The sequence below is a fragment of the Babylonia areolata genome, chromosome 3 (assembly GCF_041734735.1).
Source record: "Babylonia areolata isolate BAREFJ2019XMU chromosome 3, ASM4173473v1, whole genome shotgun sequence".
Classification (NCBI taxonomy): Eukaryota; Metazoa; Mollusca; class Gastropoda; order Neogastropoda; family Buccinidae; genus Babylonia; species Babylonia areolata.
The window spans coordinates 53,432,548-53,452,695 of NC_134878.1; the positions used below are offsets into that span (position 1 = coordinate 53,432,548).

The 20,148-nt window shown below is 42.0% G+C and overlaps 1 protein-coding gene across 1 annotated transcript in view; it reads left to right on the forward strand.

Moving 5' to 3' along the window:
* The window catches only part of LOC143280101 (ras-related protein Rab-10-like), a 32,669-nt gene extending 12,896 nt beyond the window's left edge, over positions 1–19,773 (forward strand). The window contains exons 3-6 of the mRNA XM_076584644.1: positions 8,005–8,143; positions 8,860–8,949; positions 10,206–10,307; positions 13,295–19,773. Of these exons, the coding sequence (XP_076440759.1) occupies positions 8,005–8,143; positions 8,860–8,949; positions 10,206–10,307; positions 13,295–13,369 (406 nt within the window). The 3' untranslated portion in view covers positions 13,370–19,773. The remainder of the gene's footprint in view (positions 1–8,004; positions 8,144–8,859; positions 8,950–10,205; positions 10,308–13,294) is intronic.
* The last annotated feature ends 375 nt before the right edge of the window (positions 19,774–20,148 follow it).

The window sequence follows — 20,148 nt, forward strand, 5'->3', positions numbered from 1 at the left end:
TCAATTGTCCATTGTCAGATATATATATTTCCTTTGTGGACTTGTCCTCTGTATGTGTTTGTGCATGTGTGCACTTGGGTGTAAACGTTTCACACGGGAATGTATTCAAAACAAATTAAACATGCAGGTTGATTGAAACAAACAGGATTTGTTCCTGTTTCTGTTTTGTTGAAACAAACAGCATTTGTTTATGTTTCATGTGATTTGTGTTTGTCTCCTTGTGTCATTGTGAGCATGGGCATCATGTTCAATTTTTGGAAAAACCCGTGGTAATACAACATTCATACAAAGTGAAAGAATAACATGTTATAGCTACAACATGATAACAGTATGTGAGATCTTTCACAGACACCATTATTGTGGTAGTAAACTATTCATGATTAGCTAAATTTACAGTAATTGTATCTTTTACTTTTTTGTTACAGCAGTTTATCAGTGTAAAATTGTGGCTGCTCTACCTGGGGAGCACATCACCACAATGCAGTGCTACCCATTAAAAGAAAAACAATTGTCTGCAGGTTTTTGTTTTGTTTTGTTTTTTTGTCAGACTTGCCAAAGACAACTCTGCTTTTTAATTTTGCCATGGTTTCTTATACATGCATTTAGTGCATACTACACATGGGACCTCGGTGTATTGTCTTATCCAAATGATTTGCATCCGTATCACCACTCAAGGTCTAATGGAGAGGGAGAAAATTCTGGTCAGATTCTGTCACTTCCCAGGCAGCTGCCCTACCACTAGGCCATCACTCCATTTTTTTTTTTTTTTTTTTTTCCTGTAATGCATACTATGAAACTGAAATATTTTGCCCTTAAAAAGTTATTCAATTACTGCTTTACATATAACCTTTTGGTGTCATATACTGTACCATGTCAAACTGATGCAAACTAGGCCTATGGTTTGCTCTGTTTGGCCAAATTTCGCGCGGCTAACAGTGAAAAGACGCCCCTCTTAGTCTGGCCCGCTCTTAGCCAATCAAACGCCTCTAACAGCTATAAGCGCTGAATCATTCCTTTGGCCAAGGCTCTCCACGCCATCTTGTCAGGTTTTCGCTCTGTCTCGTCTAACGCTTTTTTTGGCTATTAAGCGTTTTCATTTGGCCTTGTTTTGTTGTATGCGGCTTGCATGTGTATTGTGCTTACATTCTGTGTACTCGTTTCGACTCAGCCCCCTCGATTTCTTCGTATTTTTCTACCTCTGAGTCGATCCTGTCTTTCCTTTCTCTGTTAGGGATCGTATTGTTCGCTGGGTGCTTACGCGCGGTACCATGCCTCGTTTGCCATCCTACGAAGGCAGGGATCATGATGCTGGCAGAGATACTCGCCAAGAGACTCTCCCAGGCCCGGAGCTCATGATTTCTCCCGATAGGGACCGCGGCGATGCGTCTGCAGACGCTGATCGCGGAGGGGACGCTCGTCCCGATAAAACGGTCATGAAGGGGACCAGGGGGAAAGGGATTCGAGCGTCACCTCCCGAAGTGTCCCAGCGCGAGGCGGGTGGAAGGGGGAGTAGCACGTCCTCTCTCGGTGGTGGGAACTCGCGGCTGGGTGCGGACTCCCAAGGGGAGGCCGCCCCCCGCCGTTACCCGGGTCCCCACACGGAGACGGCCCTCAGGGGCCCCAGTGCTGTTTCCCCTCCTCCCTTCTCGGTCGACCCCCCTCCCCCACCTCCTCCTGGGGGAGAAAAACAGTTGGTTCCGGGGGGGGACCTCCACTTAGCCCACCCCGGGCCAAGCCACCCCAGTCTCCCCACGGGAGGGGATTCTGGGCGCGTGGCAACCTGCTCTGCGGGTCTCCCCGCTATCCGGCCGGTCTCCCCTGCTGGGGGAGTCCCGCGCGTGTCAGGCGGTTCCGGGCAGTCAGACCGCCGGCCTTTCGGCCTGTCTGACACCCAAGTCGGACCTGACCTCCCTCCGACTTGGCCAGGTTTTTCCCTTCAACGAGGTCAAGGCACCAGTGACCCTTGGGGCTGGGGTCACGGGATGGCTGGTGCCCACGGGTGGTATCCCCCATTCTACCCGTACTGGGGTGCACCTATGGTGCATGCTGGGTTCCCGGGAGGACCAGGGACTAACCCCTGGTCCGCTCCCCACCGGACCCAACCCAGCACAGACCACAGAGTGACACACACAGCCCCGACAAGAGGGATTGACTCTTCGTTGGGCAGGTCGAGCTCCTCGACCAGTGTTAACACTACAGCCTCGAATCGGTCCTCTGTCAGTACGCAGGTGACCGCCACGGTCACTACGGCTTCCTTTTCAGGACCGACGGCAGCTGAGGGACCCCGCTCAGCCCGTGGGAGCCTGCTGGTCCCACCTACCCAGCCCTCGGTCCTAAAAGGAGATGAGTGGGTGTTCGTCCCCTCACAGCACTCGTGGGTCCCTCTGGCGTCCAGGGACGCTCTCTCTGAGAAGGTGTGGCACCCACCATCCCAAGCATGGTTGGACCTACGGTCCACACACTCCCCACCCACTTCAGGTGTCAAGGACATAACAGAGGAGACCAGGGTCCCTGCTCGGGATCGCCCCAGCTCATCCCGCTGGGCTGACCACAGCCCACAGGACGCCCCCGTGGGTACATCCACTTGGGATGGCACCCAGCAGGGGATGGACTGTGAACAAGAAGGACAGCCCCTGTCTTCGGATGAGGACGAACAAGCAGATGAGCACTCTTCGCCCCCGCTCCCAGGAGCCCACGCCTCCCTAGGGACCAGCCTGAACCAAACTCGGACTTTGCCGAGCTCGAACTGACCCTCCCCAATAGGGTCACACATGCTGAATCAGTCCCTCAGGCAACTTTGTCACCCTTAACCCTCCTACGGTCAGGTGACTCTAACTCCAGAACCACAAGGCGACTCAGAGTGCCAGAAATGGCTCAGGAGTGGCTTAATAAGCCAGCCCGCACCGTCAGGGGTGCTGCTTCCATCCCTCCTCCAGGCAGGGAGTCACTCTCTGCCCCGGGCGCTTTTGCCCCAGGCAAGTTCCTTAAAGATCCCTCCAAGGGAGGAGTGTGGTCCTGGTACACACAGGACCACCCTGCCTACAGGGAAGCAGAGCCCTCCGCGCAGGACAGGATGTTGGTCTCACAGCGCACCACCTTCCCCACCTCAGCTACTCTTCCCTTTAAGACATTTGCAGAGTGGGACAAACTGGCCCGCCGCTGCCTCCTCGAGGTGTCCACGGCTTATACCTTCTTTGACGCGTTCCTCCACAGAGCCAATGAGCTGTGGGAACGACGTCCAGTTCAGCAGGACACGGAGTCTCCTTCCTCTGGCCTGCCTGGCCTCTTCTCAGACCCGAGGTTAAACACTTTTGGCAATCGAGTAGCGTCTGGTCTCACGGCACTGCAGCCTTCACTTCAATACGGTGCTAGCGCGGCGGGATGCTGTTCTCCGCCTCTCTAACATTCCAGTAGAGGAGAGGGCTGCTCTGCGGTCCATCCCAGCACAGCAGCACTCCCTCTTCGGCCAGTATGCACCGCATTTTGTCAGCCACAGGGCAGAGACAAACCGGGAGGTGGCCTCATATTTAGCCCAATCCTCCCAGGGGCGCCAGGGTTCTATGCCTTTGAAGAGACCCGCCACCAGGGCTCCTACATATACCTCGCCTCCTAAGCCAAAGCGGCGTGCTCAGAATCAGCGGCAGAGGAACAAACCACCTCATGGCCGTCCAAGCCGTCCGGCCATGCCCAAGGCCAGAAGGCAGCACCCCCAATGACTGGGCCCCGATTCAGCACCGCCAGTCGTTCAGCCCCTCCAAGTAGGAAACTTGTCCCGGCACGCGCATCAGTGGCGTGCTCTGGGACTCAACGACTGGATTGTGTCGGTGCTAGAGTCGGGGTACATGCTCCTTTGGGTGGGGGACCGCCCCCCTCTAAGATCCACTCCTCCTCCTTATGTGCCCAGCTCGATGGAGCAGGAGAGCGTCTTAGAGAAAGAGATATCGCACCTACTCCTCATAGGGGCGATATCTCAACTCTCGGACCCGGGCCCCGGTTTTTACGGCCGGTTGTTCGTGATTCCAAAAGTCTCCGGAGGGTGGAGACCAGTCCTGGACTTGTCCCCCCTCAACAGATTCCTCCCCAAGATGAAATTCAAGATGGACACACAGGCACAGATTCGGGAGACCATGCAACGGGGAGATTGGGCGACGTCCATCGATCTGAAAGATGCTTATTTCCATATCCTCATCCACCCGGCATCCCGCCGGTACCTGAGGTTCGTGTGGAGGGACAGAGTGTTCCAGTTCTCTGCCCTCCCATTTGGTCTGTCCCTTGCCCCTTTCCTGTTTACCAAGGTGGTGCGGGAATTGGTGTCAATCGTCCGGTCGGAGTCCATTCGGCTCTGTGTGTACCTGGACGACTGGCTTATTCTGGCCCAGTCACAGGCTCTGTGCCAGAGTCATACAGCCAGACTTCTAGACCTGTGCTCCCAACTGGGCTTCATCACGAACCAGGAGAAATGCGATCTGTCCCCGAGCCAGTCCTTCGACTTCTTAGGGATGAGATTCGACACGCGGTCCATGATAGTCTCTCCGACGCCAGATCGGTGGGACCGTCTGGCAGGCCTCCTCAACCACTTGCGCCATTCCTCCCAAGCAACGGCGCGGACACTTTCTTCCCTCCTGGGCATGATGGAGTCCATGGCACCTCTCATCCCTCTGGGCAGGGTTCTCAAGCGCCCTCTTCAGAGGGCACTCAGGCTACGGTGGTCCCAGAGCACTCAGCCATGGGATACCCGGATATGTCTGGGCGAGTGGTTCCTCGAGGTGACATCAGAGTGGTTAACCACCCCTCTTCTGACACAGGGGGTGCCCATAGCCCCACCTACTCTTCAGGTGGCACTATTCACAGACGCCTCCTCCATGGGCTGGGGAGCCCACATGGACTCACTCCATGCAGCAGGGACTTGGTCCCCGGAGGAGCGCCTATGCCACATCAATGTTCTGGAACTGGAGGCAGTTCGCAGGGCTCTCCAGCACTTCATAGCGGAGGCCAAAGGCAAGACCATTCGCTTGTTCACGGACAATACAACAGTCGCTTGTTACGTGAACAAAGGGGGCGGAGCGCACTCGGCAGACCTCTCTCTGCGGACCGAGGCTCTCCTCCGTTGGTGCCACAGCAAGGGCATTGCACTTTCAGCGAGACACATAGCAGGGAAAGACAACATTTTGGCAGATGCTCTCAGCAGGTCCAAGAGTGTCATACACACAGAGTGGACCCTGGACAAGGACACCCTGCAAGGAGTGTGGGAACAGTGGTTCCGGCCGATGGTGGACCTCTTTGCGACAAGGTTCAGCAAGAGACTTCCCACTTACGTCTCTCCAGTCGCCGACCCAGAAGCATGGGCAGTGGACGCTCTCTCTCTAGACTGGAGCAGTCTGATTGCCTACGCGTTTCCTCCCTTTCCAATCCTGTCCAAGGTGATACGGAAAGCCAGGTTGGAACGCCCGCAGATGATCCTCATTGCGCCGAAATGGCCAGCCCAGCCCTGGTTTCCGGTCCTTCAGTCCCTGACACATGTTCCACCACTGGAACTGGAAACCAAACCTCATCTGCTGAGGCAGCCTCGTTCGGGCATTCCTCACTCCAATCCTCAAATGCTCCACCTGCACGCGTGGCTGCTGTGCGGGCGGATCTGTCAGCATCACCATTGAAGTCTTCCACCCCTCGGTCAGCCTCTGTGTCCGCCGCGCTGACCAAGGGGGGTGCCTCCTCCGACCTCCTCTCCATAGTCTCCAAAGCCAGGAGGGAGGGAACAGAGACTTTGTATGACTTTCGATGGAAGAAATGGCTGAGTTGGTGTACAGCTCAGAACATTCCCCCTACTAACCCTACGAGCATGCAGCTGGCCAACTTTTTGGCTCACTGCTCCTCGGTTCTCAACCTGTCTGCTAGTTCTGTGAGAGGGTACAGGTCTGCCATTTGTACCACTATCAAACAGCTAGGTGGTCCCGCTTTTGAAGCTGATTTCCTGCTCAGAGAAGTGGCTAGGGGCGCCTCTCTGAAGGAAGCTAGGAATCCCAGAAGAGTGCCCCTCTGGGACTTGTTCCTGGTGCTGGATTTCATTCGAAAACAGCCCTTTGAGCCACTGGGGACTATTCCTTTTGACCTGCTCACTCTCAAGACCACTTTCCTTCTGTTGCTGGCCACGGGCCGTCGTAGAAGTGAGATTCATGGTCTTAGTGGTATGCCACAAGATCTAGCATTCCACAGAGATGGTTCCATCACTCTTCGTTTCCTTCCAGAGTTTCTGGCTAAGAACCAAGACCCCGAGGTCCCTTCCCCCTCTCTGAGGGTCAGACCTTTGTCGGATATTCTGGCACAAGATGATGAAGATAGGCATCTCTGCCCCGTTCGGTGCCTCAAATACTATTGCAATAGGTCTCGCCATAGGCGTTCTTCTCAGAGGCGCCTTCTCATCTCCCTCAATGAGAATTACAAGAAAGATATCGCTGCAGGCACCATTTCCCGCTGGGTTTCCCAAGTCATTCGTAGAGCCTACTCTCATGCACACAAGGATCTCAGTTGTCTTAATCCCAGAACACACGAAGTGCGGGCCATAGCTACTTCGGCTGCTTTCCAGCACTCGGTACCACTGCAGCATGTCTTGGAGGCAGCCTTCTGGCGGTCGGAGAATCCCTTCATCAACTTCTACCTCCGGGATTTCCGTATGACCAGGGCTGACGGTTCCAAGGGGATTTCCTTTGTCGCGGCTAACACTGCCGTCTCAGTTTCAAGGGCTCCCCATACGAACCAGTAGGCGTTGCCCTCCTCCATTTGCTTTAAATTCTGCATCAGTTTGACATGGTACAGTATATGACACCAAAAGGAGGAGTTTGTATTATACTCCATGTTTGGTGTTTACATATACTTACCATGTCAAACTCAAATGCCCGCCCGTCCGTCCCCGCGTCTCCGCCGTGGTATTTTCATTCATGGCCACGGAATGATTCAGCGCTTATAGCTGTTAGAGGCGTTTGATTGGCTAAGAGCGGGCCAGACTAAGAGGGGCGTCTTTTCACTGTTAGCCGTGCGAAATTTGGCCAAACAGAGCAAACCATAGGCCTAGTTTGCATCAGTTTGACATGGTAAGTATATGTAAACACCAAACATGGAGTATAATACAAACTCCTCCTATTTGCTCTTTATATCTAGATATATACAGTTGAAATGCATGAGAACAGCTGCTAGTAATAACAGGGATAAGAGATTGAATGAATGAACAAAATGAGAGGAAGAGTATCAAGGTGTCAGAAATAGAATGAAAAAATACATTAAACTTGAGTGGGCAGAAAGGTGTGTGGAAAATAAGGTGACATTAGCAGAGAGGGGCTGACAGGGGTGGTACTGAAAAGATATAGGGAAAATAGGTCACAAATTGGTAGAGAACATTTTTTATATGTTAAAATCTTAAATCATTAGTGTTTGTGAGAAGGCCTGGATCCTTTGCACTTTCATTCACATTCAATTCAAATGTTCTTTACGTCTGCTTTTTTCTCTCATCACAATGATAAGCAGTTCACTTCTTTGCCATTGCATCACAATAATGCTAATTTCTGTAGGGAGAACAATGAACTTCCAGACATAGATCAAATACAATTAAAACCAACAGAAACTGTGATAGCGTTTTAAAAAAAAAAAGAAGAAAAGAGCTAAAATGTAAGAATATTTGTTTCAAGCATACAGAACTGAATTCATCCAGTTTTAATTTGTCGCACCTATTGAATACAAGTAAAAATCTGGTATATCAATATATACATGTACATGTAAATTGCTTTTTTTCTCTTTTTTTGTGTGGTTGGAAGTAAAAAATTTAAAAAAATGAAAGGTCTTGCAGGCAGAAGAAAGAAAAAAAACAAGTGGTGCTGCATTGTAGTGACACACTCTCCTTTGGGTGTGCCGCCTGAATTTCACACAGAGAAACCTGTTGTGACAAAGAGTAATACAATATAATTTTATGCAATACTGATAATGTTTTTACAATGATTTTGTGTAATGTTTTAGGGACACTGCTGGCCAGGAGCGGTTCCACACCATCACAACCTCGTACTACCGAGGAGCTATGGGCATCATGCTGGTGTATGACATCACAAATGCCAAGACCTTTGAAAATATCTCCAAGTGGTTGAGGAATATAGATGAGGTAGTTTTTTTTTGGTTTTTGGTTTTTTTTACTTAAGCAATTGCTTGCTTGCTTGATCCCTTAGCTCCATGGGGAACTGTCAGGGCACTGCAATTAATTCATGAAATTAAATTTAGAAAAAAACAGTATAGAGTGTAGGACAGAAAAGGATGTAGTGAGATAGCATATTGAAGTATATGTCATGGTTCAGACTGACCACAGGGACCACTGGCCATAGTTTTTACTTTAATTCATAAAAATGGATGAAGACGAGAATGATGGCAGTGCTGCTGGGAATATCTGTTTAGTTCTGAGACTGTGCAACAGGCTGGTATTATATGCCTGCTTTTATATTGCATGTTTCCTTTCATTTTATGATACATATCCATATAAAAACTATGCTCAGAACATGGCAACACAGATATTGTTATCAGAGATAATCCATAGGAGTACAATTACACATTGCTGTGTTGTGCCAGTCTCTGCATTTGAGTCCAGAGTGCACTCAGCTCTAGGTAGGAGCCAGCTATGGATGGAAAATCATACAGTGGTGTATCTGATGGGGTTTAAACCCACACTGTCCTGTTTGTCAGTCCATGGTGCAACTGCAAACCATTTTGTTCAGCAGTTAATAAACATTGCCAAAAGATATGATAAATACCTCGGAAGATGTCTTGAATATTGTGCATTGAAGACAAGTGATATTTTCCAATGATTTTATCCTGACTGTGTTGCAGCATGCAAACGAAGATGTAGAGAAGATGATTCTAGGCAATAAGTGTGACATGGAGGACAAACGGCAAGTGGCCACCAACCGAGGAGAATCAGTAGGTCTCTTTAACACTTCTCTCTTTTCCACGCTTCCATCTTCCTGTCGTTGTTTTTGTCTTTATATCTCTGTGTTTCTGTCTGGCTGTCTCTGTCTCTCTCTGTCAACCTTTCTTTTATGCTTATAAGTTATAGATAATGTCTTCTCTCCTCTCTACAAATCATCTTTTTGGCTTTCATTTACGTCAGGTGAACCATCCAACATGATTTTGCCACACCCAGTACTCAATTCATCATTATCAATGTCTTGTAAAGCTTATGCAACATTTTGGATTGCAAAATCTCCATTTTTTGTTGTTGTAACACACTGCTGTTTTATACGGGTAAGATTGTGGTTCATCATCTGCCATTTTGAAAGCATTATGAGGGTGATATTGAAAATAACATCCAGAAATTATCATAATTATCATACAGAGCATGATTGGCTCCTCACTCCTCATGGATAATTTAAGTAGACACATCAAGCTTTCTGACTGGCGACTGTTTGAACACACCAACTTTACAAATAAAAATGTGAAAAATCCTGAAATGTTGCTGACGTGTATGTATGTCATAGGGCAAATAGCAAAGCATTTTTGCAGATATGTTTACGTCATGGGGCACTGAAGAGGTTAACTTTGGTTTTACCATGTTGTTTCCATTGATGTTGCATTTCATTTTTCATTTTTGTCACAAGCTGTGATAGATATATGATGTGGCACACACTGAGTGAGCTAACTCACAAAATGTTGAGAAGGTAGAGAAGCAAAACTAATGGACATTTGCCATTTTCATCAATGAGAATCAGTTGAAAGTTCTAGAAAAAACAGAAGATGAAGATCAGTCTGGAATGAAGCAGTTAAAAAAGAAAAAGCTTATATTATTTATGATGTGTCAATAAATGACAAGTTGTGAAAGTTTAAATGGAATAAAAGGATTAAAAACAAATTTCATAAGATTGCAGGGGATGGGGCAGAGAATGGGTTGTGAAAGCTTATAGTCATGGCACAAACTTTTTTTTCATTGCATATGCTGAAATTAGTATAAATGCTAAAAGTAAAAGGTACTTCATGCAGTGAATCTTTAAGTGTGTTGTGGCTGTGTGTGTGTGTGTGTGTGTGTGTGCATGCATGAGTGCACATGTGTGTGTGCACACTGTGTTTGTGTGTGTCTGTGTGAAAGAGAGAGAGAGAGTTGGGGAAGATTTAAGAGAATTCAATAGAGAACACCAGGAAAGAAAGTTTACTGGAAATGTAACTCAGTCTTTCATTTGCAGATTGCAAAAGAACACTGTATTCCCTTCTTGGAGACGAGTGCAAAGGCCAACATCAATGTAGAAAGAGCATTCATGGACCTTGCACAAGCAATTTTAAATAAGGTAAATTTTTTTAATTTTTTTTAATTTTTAATTTTTAATTTTATTTTTTATTTTTTCATTTTACCGTGTGTTGAGTTATATTGTTATTGTTAGAACTTGTTAGTAGGAGTTAGTTGATTCCTGAGGACTAGATACTTTTTTTTCTTTTTTTTTCTTACAGATAAATAGAAATGTCTTCTTGGTTTGTTAGATTAGGATTCATCATTTAACACTATTCATACCAAGTAATTTAGCACAAATTAACACTCCCGGCCCAAGTAATTTTCAGTTTTAATCATGAAAAGTTGGGTTACGTAATAAAAAAATTGGCAAAAAAAACCTATGAGTTTGTTTGCTTTGAAATTTTGCATGTGTGTGGCTGTGTGTTTGTTCTATATGTTACAACATAAAACATGACACAAAAATCAAAACTTCTGCAATTATTGTTATTTTAATTAGTTAAAAAAAAACTGAAATGGGTGACGCACAATACAAACATAGCCACTGACCTGTTTTTTGTTGTTGAAATCCATGGTAATCCAAGAATATAAGTGTCACAAGAAGTGTAAAGCATTTACAAAAAGAATACCATTCAAAATACACACTGTTTTTTTCTGAACTTGTTTTCCAGCTGAGGTCAAAGTCAGAGTTTTCTCTGACTTGAGTAAAAATCCACTTAGCAAGAAGAATGTTCACACACACACACACACACAAAAAAAAGAAAGAAAAAAAAACAAAGCAATTATCAACAGCTTTCCTGAACTACTGGTCACCTCCCTCATCCACTCTGGGTTTTTTGTAGGCCACATTGGTGTGGTAGTGCTCAAAACACTCCCCCATGCAGAGTCCCTTGTTGCACTCGCGACAGTCGTACCTGGACTCCTTCCTCACCTTGTATCCCTTCCCACTATCTTTTCTGACTGAACACACAACACACACCCTTGTTGGGTACTGCTTGGTGGCTGTTGCAGGCACTTTGGTCAGGAAATGCTTCTCCTTCAGTCTTGCTGGAGGGTCAGAAGGCCGGGTTGTACTGGGTTGCATACAGGTTTGTCTGCACCACCATCTCCTTCAGCAGGTCATCATCAACAAACAAGTTGAAGTAATCCCAAGGAGAGGCATCAGGACTGATATCTACCATGATACCAGGATTCCCTGTAACACACAAACATAATTTTTTATTCTGGAAGAAAAAAAGAAAGTGAGACTGGAATCTTTTTTTTTTTTTTTTTTTTTTTTTTTTTTAACACACATCATATAATTTACCTTTATGTTCTCATAATTTGTTCACACCACATCTGAACTCCAACACAATCTGATCTTACTGCTGACAGAACAGATCTGCTGTAAAAAATGAATTATTGTAGGTAACAATCTGGGTACAGTAAAACCATTTTCAACTGACACACCCACCTCTAACACCAACACTCACACAAGCACACACTCACTCATACACAAGCTTAGGCTAACCTGTGAACTGTGGCGTATGAGGTGGGTCATCAGTCCCTTCTTCTGTCCATAGAAGGTTCATCTGCTCCTTTTCTCGCTGATGTGCACCCCCTCTGGTCGTTCTTGGTCGACCTCTAGCACCACGCCCCCTCCGACTTGTTCCACTGACACTCGCAGTCGATCGCGATGTTGACGGTTGTGGATCAGTGATCGGCTCAGTATGTTCTTCGCTCACTTCACTGTCATTTTCCGATGAATCGCTGGGCTGAAACTCGCCTGAACTATCATCAGACAGTTCTTCTTCCGATTCACTGTCTGAATCAAGAACAAGTTCGTTCTCGCAAACTTTGGGGGCAAAAGATCGTCGCTTCGACATTTTTCAACGCACTCGAAAACGTTCTACCGACGTTTGTGCATACTAGAGTAATGTGTCTTGAAGGGGAATCCCCTCGCAACGAGCCAGGGCAGGTTATTCACACGGGAGAAGTGCAAAAACGAAAGTACTGTTCAGGAACGAGAGTCTCTCGTTTGCGGTCTGCTGTGACGTCACAGTGAAAACGAGAAACTCTCGTTTGCGGTAGGAAATGTGTTAATCGATTTATGTTGGTAATGTCTTTTGGATTCAGTGAGTTTGTGGCTGTTTGCTGCATTTTAGTATTATGGGTTTTGCATCGGGAATCTGTATCTCCTGGATAGCTCTTATAATCCCATGCTGAGGGACACATATAACTGTGTTGTGATTTGAATTTAGAAAAAAAAAATGTACATACATTAGGTTGCCATATTTTCTGAAAATGGGTATTATATTTTCTGGGTTGTTAAATACTCGGGTATTTGAGCCAAAGCTCTTAATTTAGTAAGGGGTGGTGGAGGTGGGGGGCAGTCCCCAAAAAGCAAATAAGAGGAAAAGAATTTAACTTTTTAAGATTATTAGAAAATAACAGCTAAACCAGGACTCGTAGCTGGAAAGAAGTAATAGGGAGAGAATTATGTATAACAATTGAATATAGTAGTTAGTATTGACGATCAAAAAGTCAAGCAACATCTTCCTTCAATTCTGTAGTATAAAAAAAATATACTTATACTGGTTGTTTGTTGATTTTTTGTTGTTGTTTATCTGACAGAAAAATAAAATAACAACATATTCAGAATAAAGTGCCTTGTGGGTGTGTGTGTGTGAAAACATTTTTTTCATTTTATTCTCAGTCTTTATTTTGGTAAGGTTCTCAAAGTTTGTATTGTTCTTAATGATCAATATTTTTTTGACAATGTTTGCTTTCTCTTCAGGTGTGAGAAGAAAGTCTACATTTAAATGACAACAGTTAAGTGTAGCCCTCAGAAAAAGAAAAAAAAAAAACTTATCTATTTGCTTTACTCTAAATATATTAGTAAATGTGGCAGTGCTAATAATTACATTGTCTTCTTTGTATATAACATTCCTTGAAGAAGCTTGTGTTACTAATAAAAAAGAAAAAAAAAGAAAACACAGTTGTCCATGATGTTTGTTTAAGATACCTCTGGTTCATAAATTTGACACATTGTCTTGCTGTGTGTTGCAGACACCTGGTCGAGTAGCAGAACAAGGGGGTGTGAACGTCAGTAGTCAAGACACAGGGAGCAAGAAATGCTGTTGATGTTTGTACCTGTATGGACCTGGCTTTGTGTGGGACCCCTGGATTTCATATTAAAAAGATGAATTTACCACAGACTGCTTCATGTCCCTTCCATGCATGTGCACCCATTGCATACCATCAGCTTCATTGATTTGGTCAGCCACAAAAGAACCTGGCTTCAGTTTGGCACTCTTTTGTGTCTGTACGCCAGCAGTGTTCATTTTGTTATGCCTGTCATAAATGGTAGTCTGTCAAGTGAGACTGGGAGAGAAGAAAAGAGAGGGAGAATGAGAAAGGTGTGAATGTTTATGCATTTGTCTTCAGCTAAATGCTTTCAAGTGGAGAGCTGATATTTTAGTTTCTTTTTGTTGTATCAGCTTGATGTCCAGACTTGTTTTCAGAAACTGCAACTTCATAAGGCACATGTAACAAGAGAGAATGAACGTCTTGCCAGTTTCCTTGTTGTCAGCATTTTCAAGGCATAAAACACATTTATTTCAGTGTTAGTCTGAAAGAAAAATAAACAAAGTTTTTGCTCTTCCATGCCCTCATGGTTTCATTTCTTGAGGTGCTTCACTGACCTTCTTCTGACTAGAAGTAAATGTAAATGTACTTGAATACAGTTCACATGATTTTCAATTATTGTAATAGATGCCTGGTTCATTTTCAGTATTGGATTTGTAAGAGATGTATACATCTCTGCAAAGGAAGCCTCAGTTCAGAATAACTTGAGCAAGGTTAGGGGTGATGGAGAATGGATAGATTGGAGAGGATGACACATTTTGATCAGAATGTAAAAGATGGCATCAGTTTAAAAGAGAAAAAAAGTTTAAGGTGTCTGAAACTACTTCCAAAAGGGATATAACTGCTTGTATAGTGACATCTGCATACAGTTTCATCTGAGTTACCAAAGGTGGGGAACAGTGATCTGTTTTAGTACAAGCTAGATTTGCGTTGATCAGCAGTACAGTTGTGTCTTGTACTGTGTTGAAGTCTGCTGCAATATTTAAAATGCACATTTTCCATGTAAAATGTTCAGCATTTGCTGTCTTTGAGTAAATGTGTTGATTTGGACAGGAACATTGATAGTCTTTATAATATAATTGTAGACATTGCGACTTTGAAAAATCTGTGGATGAACTGATTGATAGTCTTTATGTAATTGTACATTTTGCCATTTTACGACATTTGTAGATTATTAAAGACTCTTTATCTTTAGGGATTCTGTTACACAATGTCTTGTCTCACATAGCTTTACATTTCTTTCATATTGATTGTTCTGCTCTCTCCACTCTTTCTTTTTTTTCAGTCATTCTCTGCTGACCCCCACCCCTCTCTCTCCCTGACCCAATCCCCTTCTCCTCCTTGACTTGTTTACAGACTGTTTAAATGTGATAAGTATTTTCTTGCAGCTGCAAAGAAATGTTCTTTAGTTGATGATGAAAATGATTTGTTAGATGGAATTTATCTGTTTGTCTTTGTTGACTTTATTGCTGGTCTCTTTCTCTTTTCTTAGCATTCAATACAAAAGAAAAAAGCGTTAAAAATGTATTTGTCACTTTTGACATTAAAACACAGTTGAAGTTGATCTCTTTTTTTAAATTTGTTTAAATTTTTTGGTTTACCTGTATAAGGGTTTTATTTACAGAACAATCTTCGAACTTTTTCTGTAGCAGGCATTAGCTGTATAAGTGGTAGTTATGTTACTTGATTTCTGGTTACAGGTATTTGCTGTTTCAAATTGAAGTTTAAGAGGCTGAGGACTGGGAAGGCTGAGGTGGCTTCTTCTAGTGTTATCAACATGTCTGTGTGTGGTTTTGTTATTTTTAGCATAATACATTGTACACAGTAACATTTTTCATACATGATCTCCTTTTTCATAATCAGTCTGTTTTGTTTGTTGTTGTTGTTGTTGCCAGCATCATCCATTATATGATTGCCTTTTTAAAGGAAGGGTGTTAGACATTTATCTTGAAGGGTGATTATCTTACTGGAAAATAGGTGGTTATGAACATTCATCTTGCTCTGATATTGTTTATAATTGAAGAGTAAAGTATTATAATTGGGATCTCTCAGCATTTTCTCTTCTTTTTTTTTCATCAGTGTGCTGCATTTGGACCAAGAACAGCTTTATTATACTGCTTCCTTGTTTGAGATCCTTGTTTCCAAATGTCAAATGTTTTGATAAATGATTGTTGATGGGTTGTTGTTTTTTTCACAGAAGGAACATGAAACATAAAAATCAGAGGCACTGTTCACATTCATTGTGTGCATGAATTCTCCTCTGTTGGTAGCATCCTCACTTGAGGGCTTCCTTGAACTGAGCTTTATACACGGCAAGCCTACGCTGAGCATGTTTGTGGTTTAGACATGATGCAGGCAATGCTTAAATATTTGATGTTTACTTTTGATATTGTCCTTTCGCTGGAAGTCATAGAGATAGGTAGGATTTACAGACTGTAAGAGAACAATTCTATATGAATTTACACCTGAGTTATTCTAATAAGCTATGTTGTTTCACCTCTTGATTAAAGTTAACATGCCTTCAGTGTTGTTGCATATGATATGTAATTTCAGGTGGTGTATGCATGCTTGCCTGTATTTTTAACACAAGAAAATATGATACATACAGATTGTGTACAACTTGTGTATATCAGATATTTTTCCTGAACTTCAAAGTATACTCTGGTGGCCACATATTATGTATTAGCAATTCAAAAAACAAAACAAGTGGATGGCTCTATTTTGTACATGTGACCAAAGTTTTCTTTCTGTTAAAGATTTCCTTCACTGCATGCCATGTCACTAATAAAGTGAAACAATATGGCCATATAGTATTCACACATGAATGTATGCTGTATGTTAGAAATTTTGTTTTCTAATCTATAAAATTGCTATATTTATATACATGTATATATTGTTCATTATTTTCATGTAATAAGGAATGAGAAAACTATTAATGTGTATGGGACATGTTTAGTGACAATGATGATGTCATTTTTATGCAAGAAAAAAAAAGCCATGAAAAAATCTGGCAATATATGGAGATTTGATATCACAGGATGCATTATGATTTTTTTGATTGTTGCTTTCATGTGTATTATCATTTATATGATGATGACTTTTGGAATTATTTTTCTTTTTTAGTTATATAATTACTGTTAAAATAACCAGATTGTGTCCCATACATTGTTAAGAACAGAACTTAAAAATCATAGCTTGGACTTCAGAAACTCACTGATATAAAGACGGGATGTTTGTTAAGTTGATTAAAAAACCATAACTGAATGTGGATGGGAAACAACAGAATGTGGATGGGAGTTACGAATATGACAGTTTAGCTGTTATGTTCATTGTATCAGACCTCTTTGTAGACTTTCTGTTGAAGATTGCATTCTGAAGGCCAGACTTTGTTTTGTACCCACAAAATGAATTTCAAGTATGTTTCTCTTCATTGAAAGCATATGCTGGATACATTATACATATTTCATGTTAGAGATTTTGTCTTGGTTATCTTCAGTTTGACCTGCACTGTTAACAGAAAGTCTGTATGTAATAGGTCTTTAAGGTTGAACTCATTTTTAGGTGCCTTTTATTTTCATTTGTATTTTTGGTAATAGATAGTAAATGATAAAATACATGTCATATTTTGTTTGTCTTTTTTGTTTTATTCCTATGATGCTTAATCTTCGCATTTTGTTTGCTTTTGTTTCATGAAGGGAATTGTATTTCAACTTAATAAAGGAAGGGGAGCAACTAGAACCCCAGTTAAATTTCAGTTCTGCTTTCACGTTTTTTGCAGTCTGTTTCCGAAAGGAGGGGATAGAGCAATAAACTGTTAAAAAACCCAAACACCAACATTTATGTGGCTTAAACAATCTTGTTGAATGTTTTCAGAGCAGAATATTAAGTTTCATGATTTCAATGTCTGTATTAACAATATGTCTGTATTTACAGTGGTATGTGTGCAAAGAGAAGGAGAGATAGAAGTGATTCCTTGCTTCTGCACATGTTTCTCATACTTATATCTGCGTTACACTGTTGTTTATTATTGATGGTCAGTTATGATTTATTTTATTATTATTTTTTTTTTATAAAAACAGGTTGGATTAGACATTTGATTTTTTTCTTTTGAAATTCAGTAGTCACTAACAGTGATTTCTTCATAACAGCCACAGAAATGAGTTACTGGCTACAGGCCTATGTGCTTTCAGATTAATGTGAATGATATTTAAGACTGGTCAAATTTAGTTGTTGTATTTTTTTTGTTTTTCAGTATGCTCTACATGTTTTCCACTCAGCTTCTGCTTTCAGTATACATCAAGTGTGATGCATCTTAACTATGCTGGGTTACTTTTGAGATGTTCACAAAAAATGCCCATGCTGTGCTGTTTTTTGTTGTTCTTTTTTTTTTGGTGAAGCAATTAAAACATTGCTTTGTGTTCACACACACACACACACACACACACACAAACACACACACACACAAACACACACACACACACACACACACACTTATTTATTTATTTATTTATAAGATATTGAACATTTGTATTGTTTGCATTTTGCATTTCCAAATGGAACTGGAGCTCAGTGCACTGTACATTGCATTTTTTTAAAAATCAGGCAAGCAATCAAAGAGAATTTAATAGCACATACATGACCACTGATAAGCCACACACTTTATCCAGTAAATCAAAGAACCTACACCTGCATGCATGTCTATTTGAAACATCAAAATGTTATGAGCAGATTGTGAAAGGCAGAATCAATATAGGTGTACAAATGGATAAATCCATTTTTCTTTATTTTTGCGTGTGTTCTCTTCTTTACTCTGATTTAAATTGCAGCATTTACACAGACATTTTTCTTAGATTGATAAAAATACCAGTTCGAAGAGAAAACTTGGTTCTTGGCCCATTTCACATATTTTCATGTGTTTTATTCGTTTGTTTTATTTAAATTAAAACCATGTTGATTTTTTTTTAAATTCTGAAATGTTGGACTGGTGCTTGTGTAATTTCATTTTGCTGATAGGTACAACAGTACATAAAAGTGAATTTATTTAGAACTTAGACATTGATTGGTGGGGAAGAACAATCCGGGGGGGGGAAGGAATGAAGATAAGAATCAGAAAATTCTCACTTATGCAAAGTACTATTGATCAGCATCGCATTATCCACCATGAATTTGTTTATCACATTGTTGACTTGTGTACATATCCTTATTCTAGTATTCAACAATGATTTGATACCTCTTGTGACTTTTCATTGTAGGATGATTCAAATTGTTTACAGTCATATTAGTTGAATGATTTTATATTTTAACTTACCACTTGGCATTAAGGTAAAAGTATATCATGACATTTTTTTTTCAAATTTATATTTGTCATAATTTCTCTTTATTTAGATATTAATTTCACTTTATTGATTTGATATCATGAAATTGATTTTCTCTTTACTGTTCAGTATTGACATCAGTTGTGTATTTTACTTACTGAGGCTTAGTTTCAGGAATTGTTCAGCTTTGTTTTTTTTGTTTTTTTAAGCATTTGCCCATGAATAGATTTGTGCTCATTCCTCTAGGAAGAGTAACATCTAGGATTCTGAAAAAAAAAGTAGTTATCAGATAGGAAATTGTAGCAAGACAAGAAGCCAGAAAAGTCGAGGTTTGTTTCAGTCAGTCCAGTTGCATTCCAAATTGGCGATGAATTTGTGGATTTATTATTGTTGAGTATGTGGTGTATATATGTGTGCTGTTGCTGAAAATGTGTGTGTGCGTGCGCGTGCACGTGTGTGTGTGTGTGTGACAGAGAAAGAGAGAGAGAATGTGCACATTTTATAACTATCTGATAGTATTTAGAGAATAGTCTGTTAACTAGTCTTCATCGAGAACAGGGATTGGTGATATGCAGGGCAAACTTGCTTGCAGTTCCTGATCAGTTCATTGTTTTGTTGTTGTTGTTTTTAATTAAAATTACAAGATAGTGAAAAAACATACCCATGAGAAATAAAATTTCCAATAATATTACATGAACACTTTTAAAAGTGAAAAAAATGTTTTGCGATTTTTTTTTAATTGCCCAATTTACTGTTGGTTTTTTTGTGAAACAGAAATTTTACTTCTTTCATTATTATTATTTTTTAAAGTTTTACCACAACACAGTGCAAGTTTTGATTGGGAAAGATAAATTTTGGATTGTACACCATACGCTTCTCCAGTCAAATGATAAATGTGTACGAACTTGGTTTGTTGTCATGCTGTTTTTTTGTTGTTGTTTTTTTAATTTATTGCATTTATGTTGTAAATATATGAAGGTCCAGACATTTACTGGAAATGCTTTGAAATTCAAATGATTATGTATGCTGAACAATCCTTGTATGTGTCACACTACATCATGAGGAAAAATAAAGAAAAATAATCTCTGTGCTGGTGTTTTCAATCTTGCGTAAAATTACCTGTTTGAGTGTGATGTCCATTTTCACAATGCAGCATCTCTTTTCCTTTTTTTAAAAATTATTTTTCTTTTTAAAGATTTTGTTTGTTTTTTGGTGTTTTTTGTTCTTTGCTGCCCCATCATCTGCACCGTTTCAGTGGCATTACTGCCATGCCGCTCATTTAGATTCCCCCATACACGGCCACTCCCAGGTTCGTCTGTTACAGTTCTAGCTTCAGCAGTCCGCAGGGAACCATCAATGTTAGGCTGCCAGGAGGCCACACACCAGAGAAGACCCTGCACTGCTGTTGAGTCACTTCAGTGGTGTTCAGTGGTGCCTGTTCTGATTTAATGCACTTAGAAC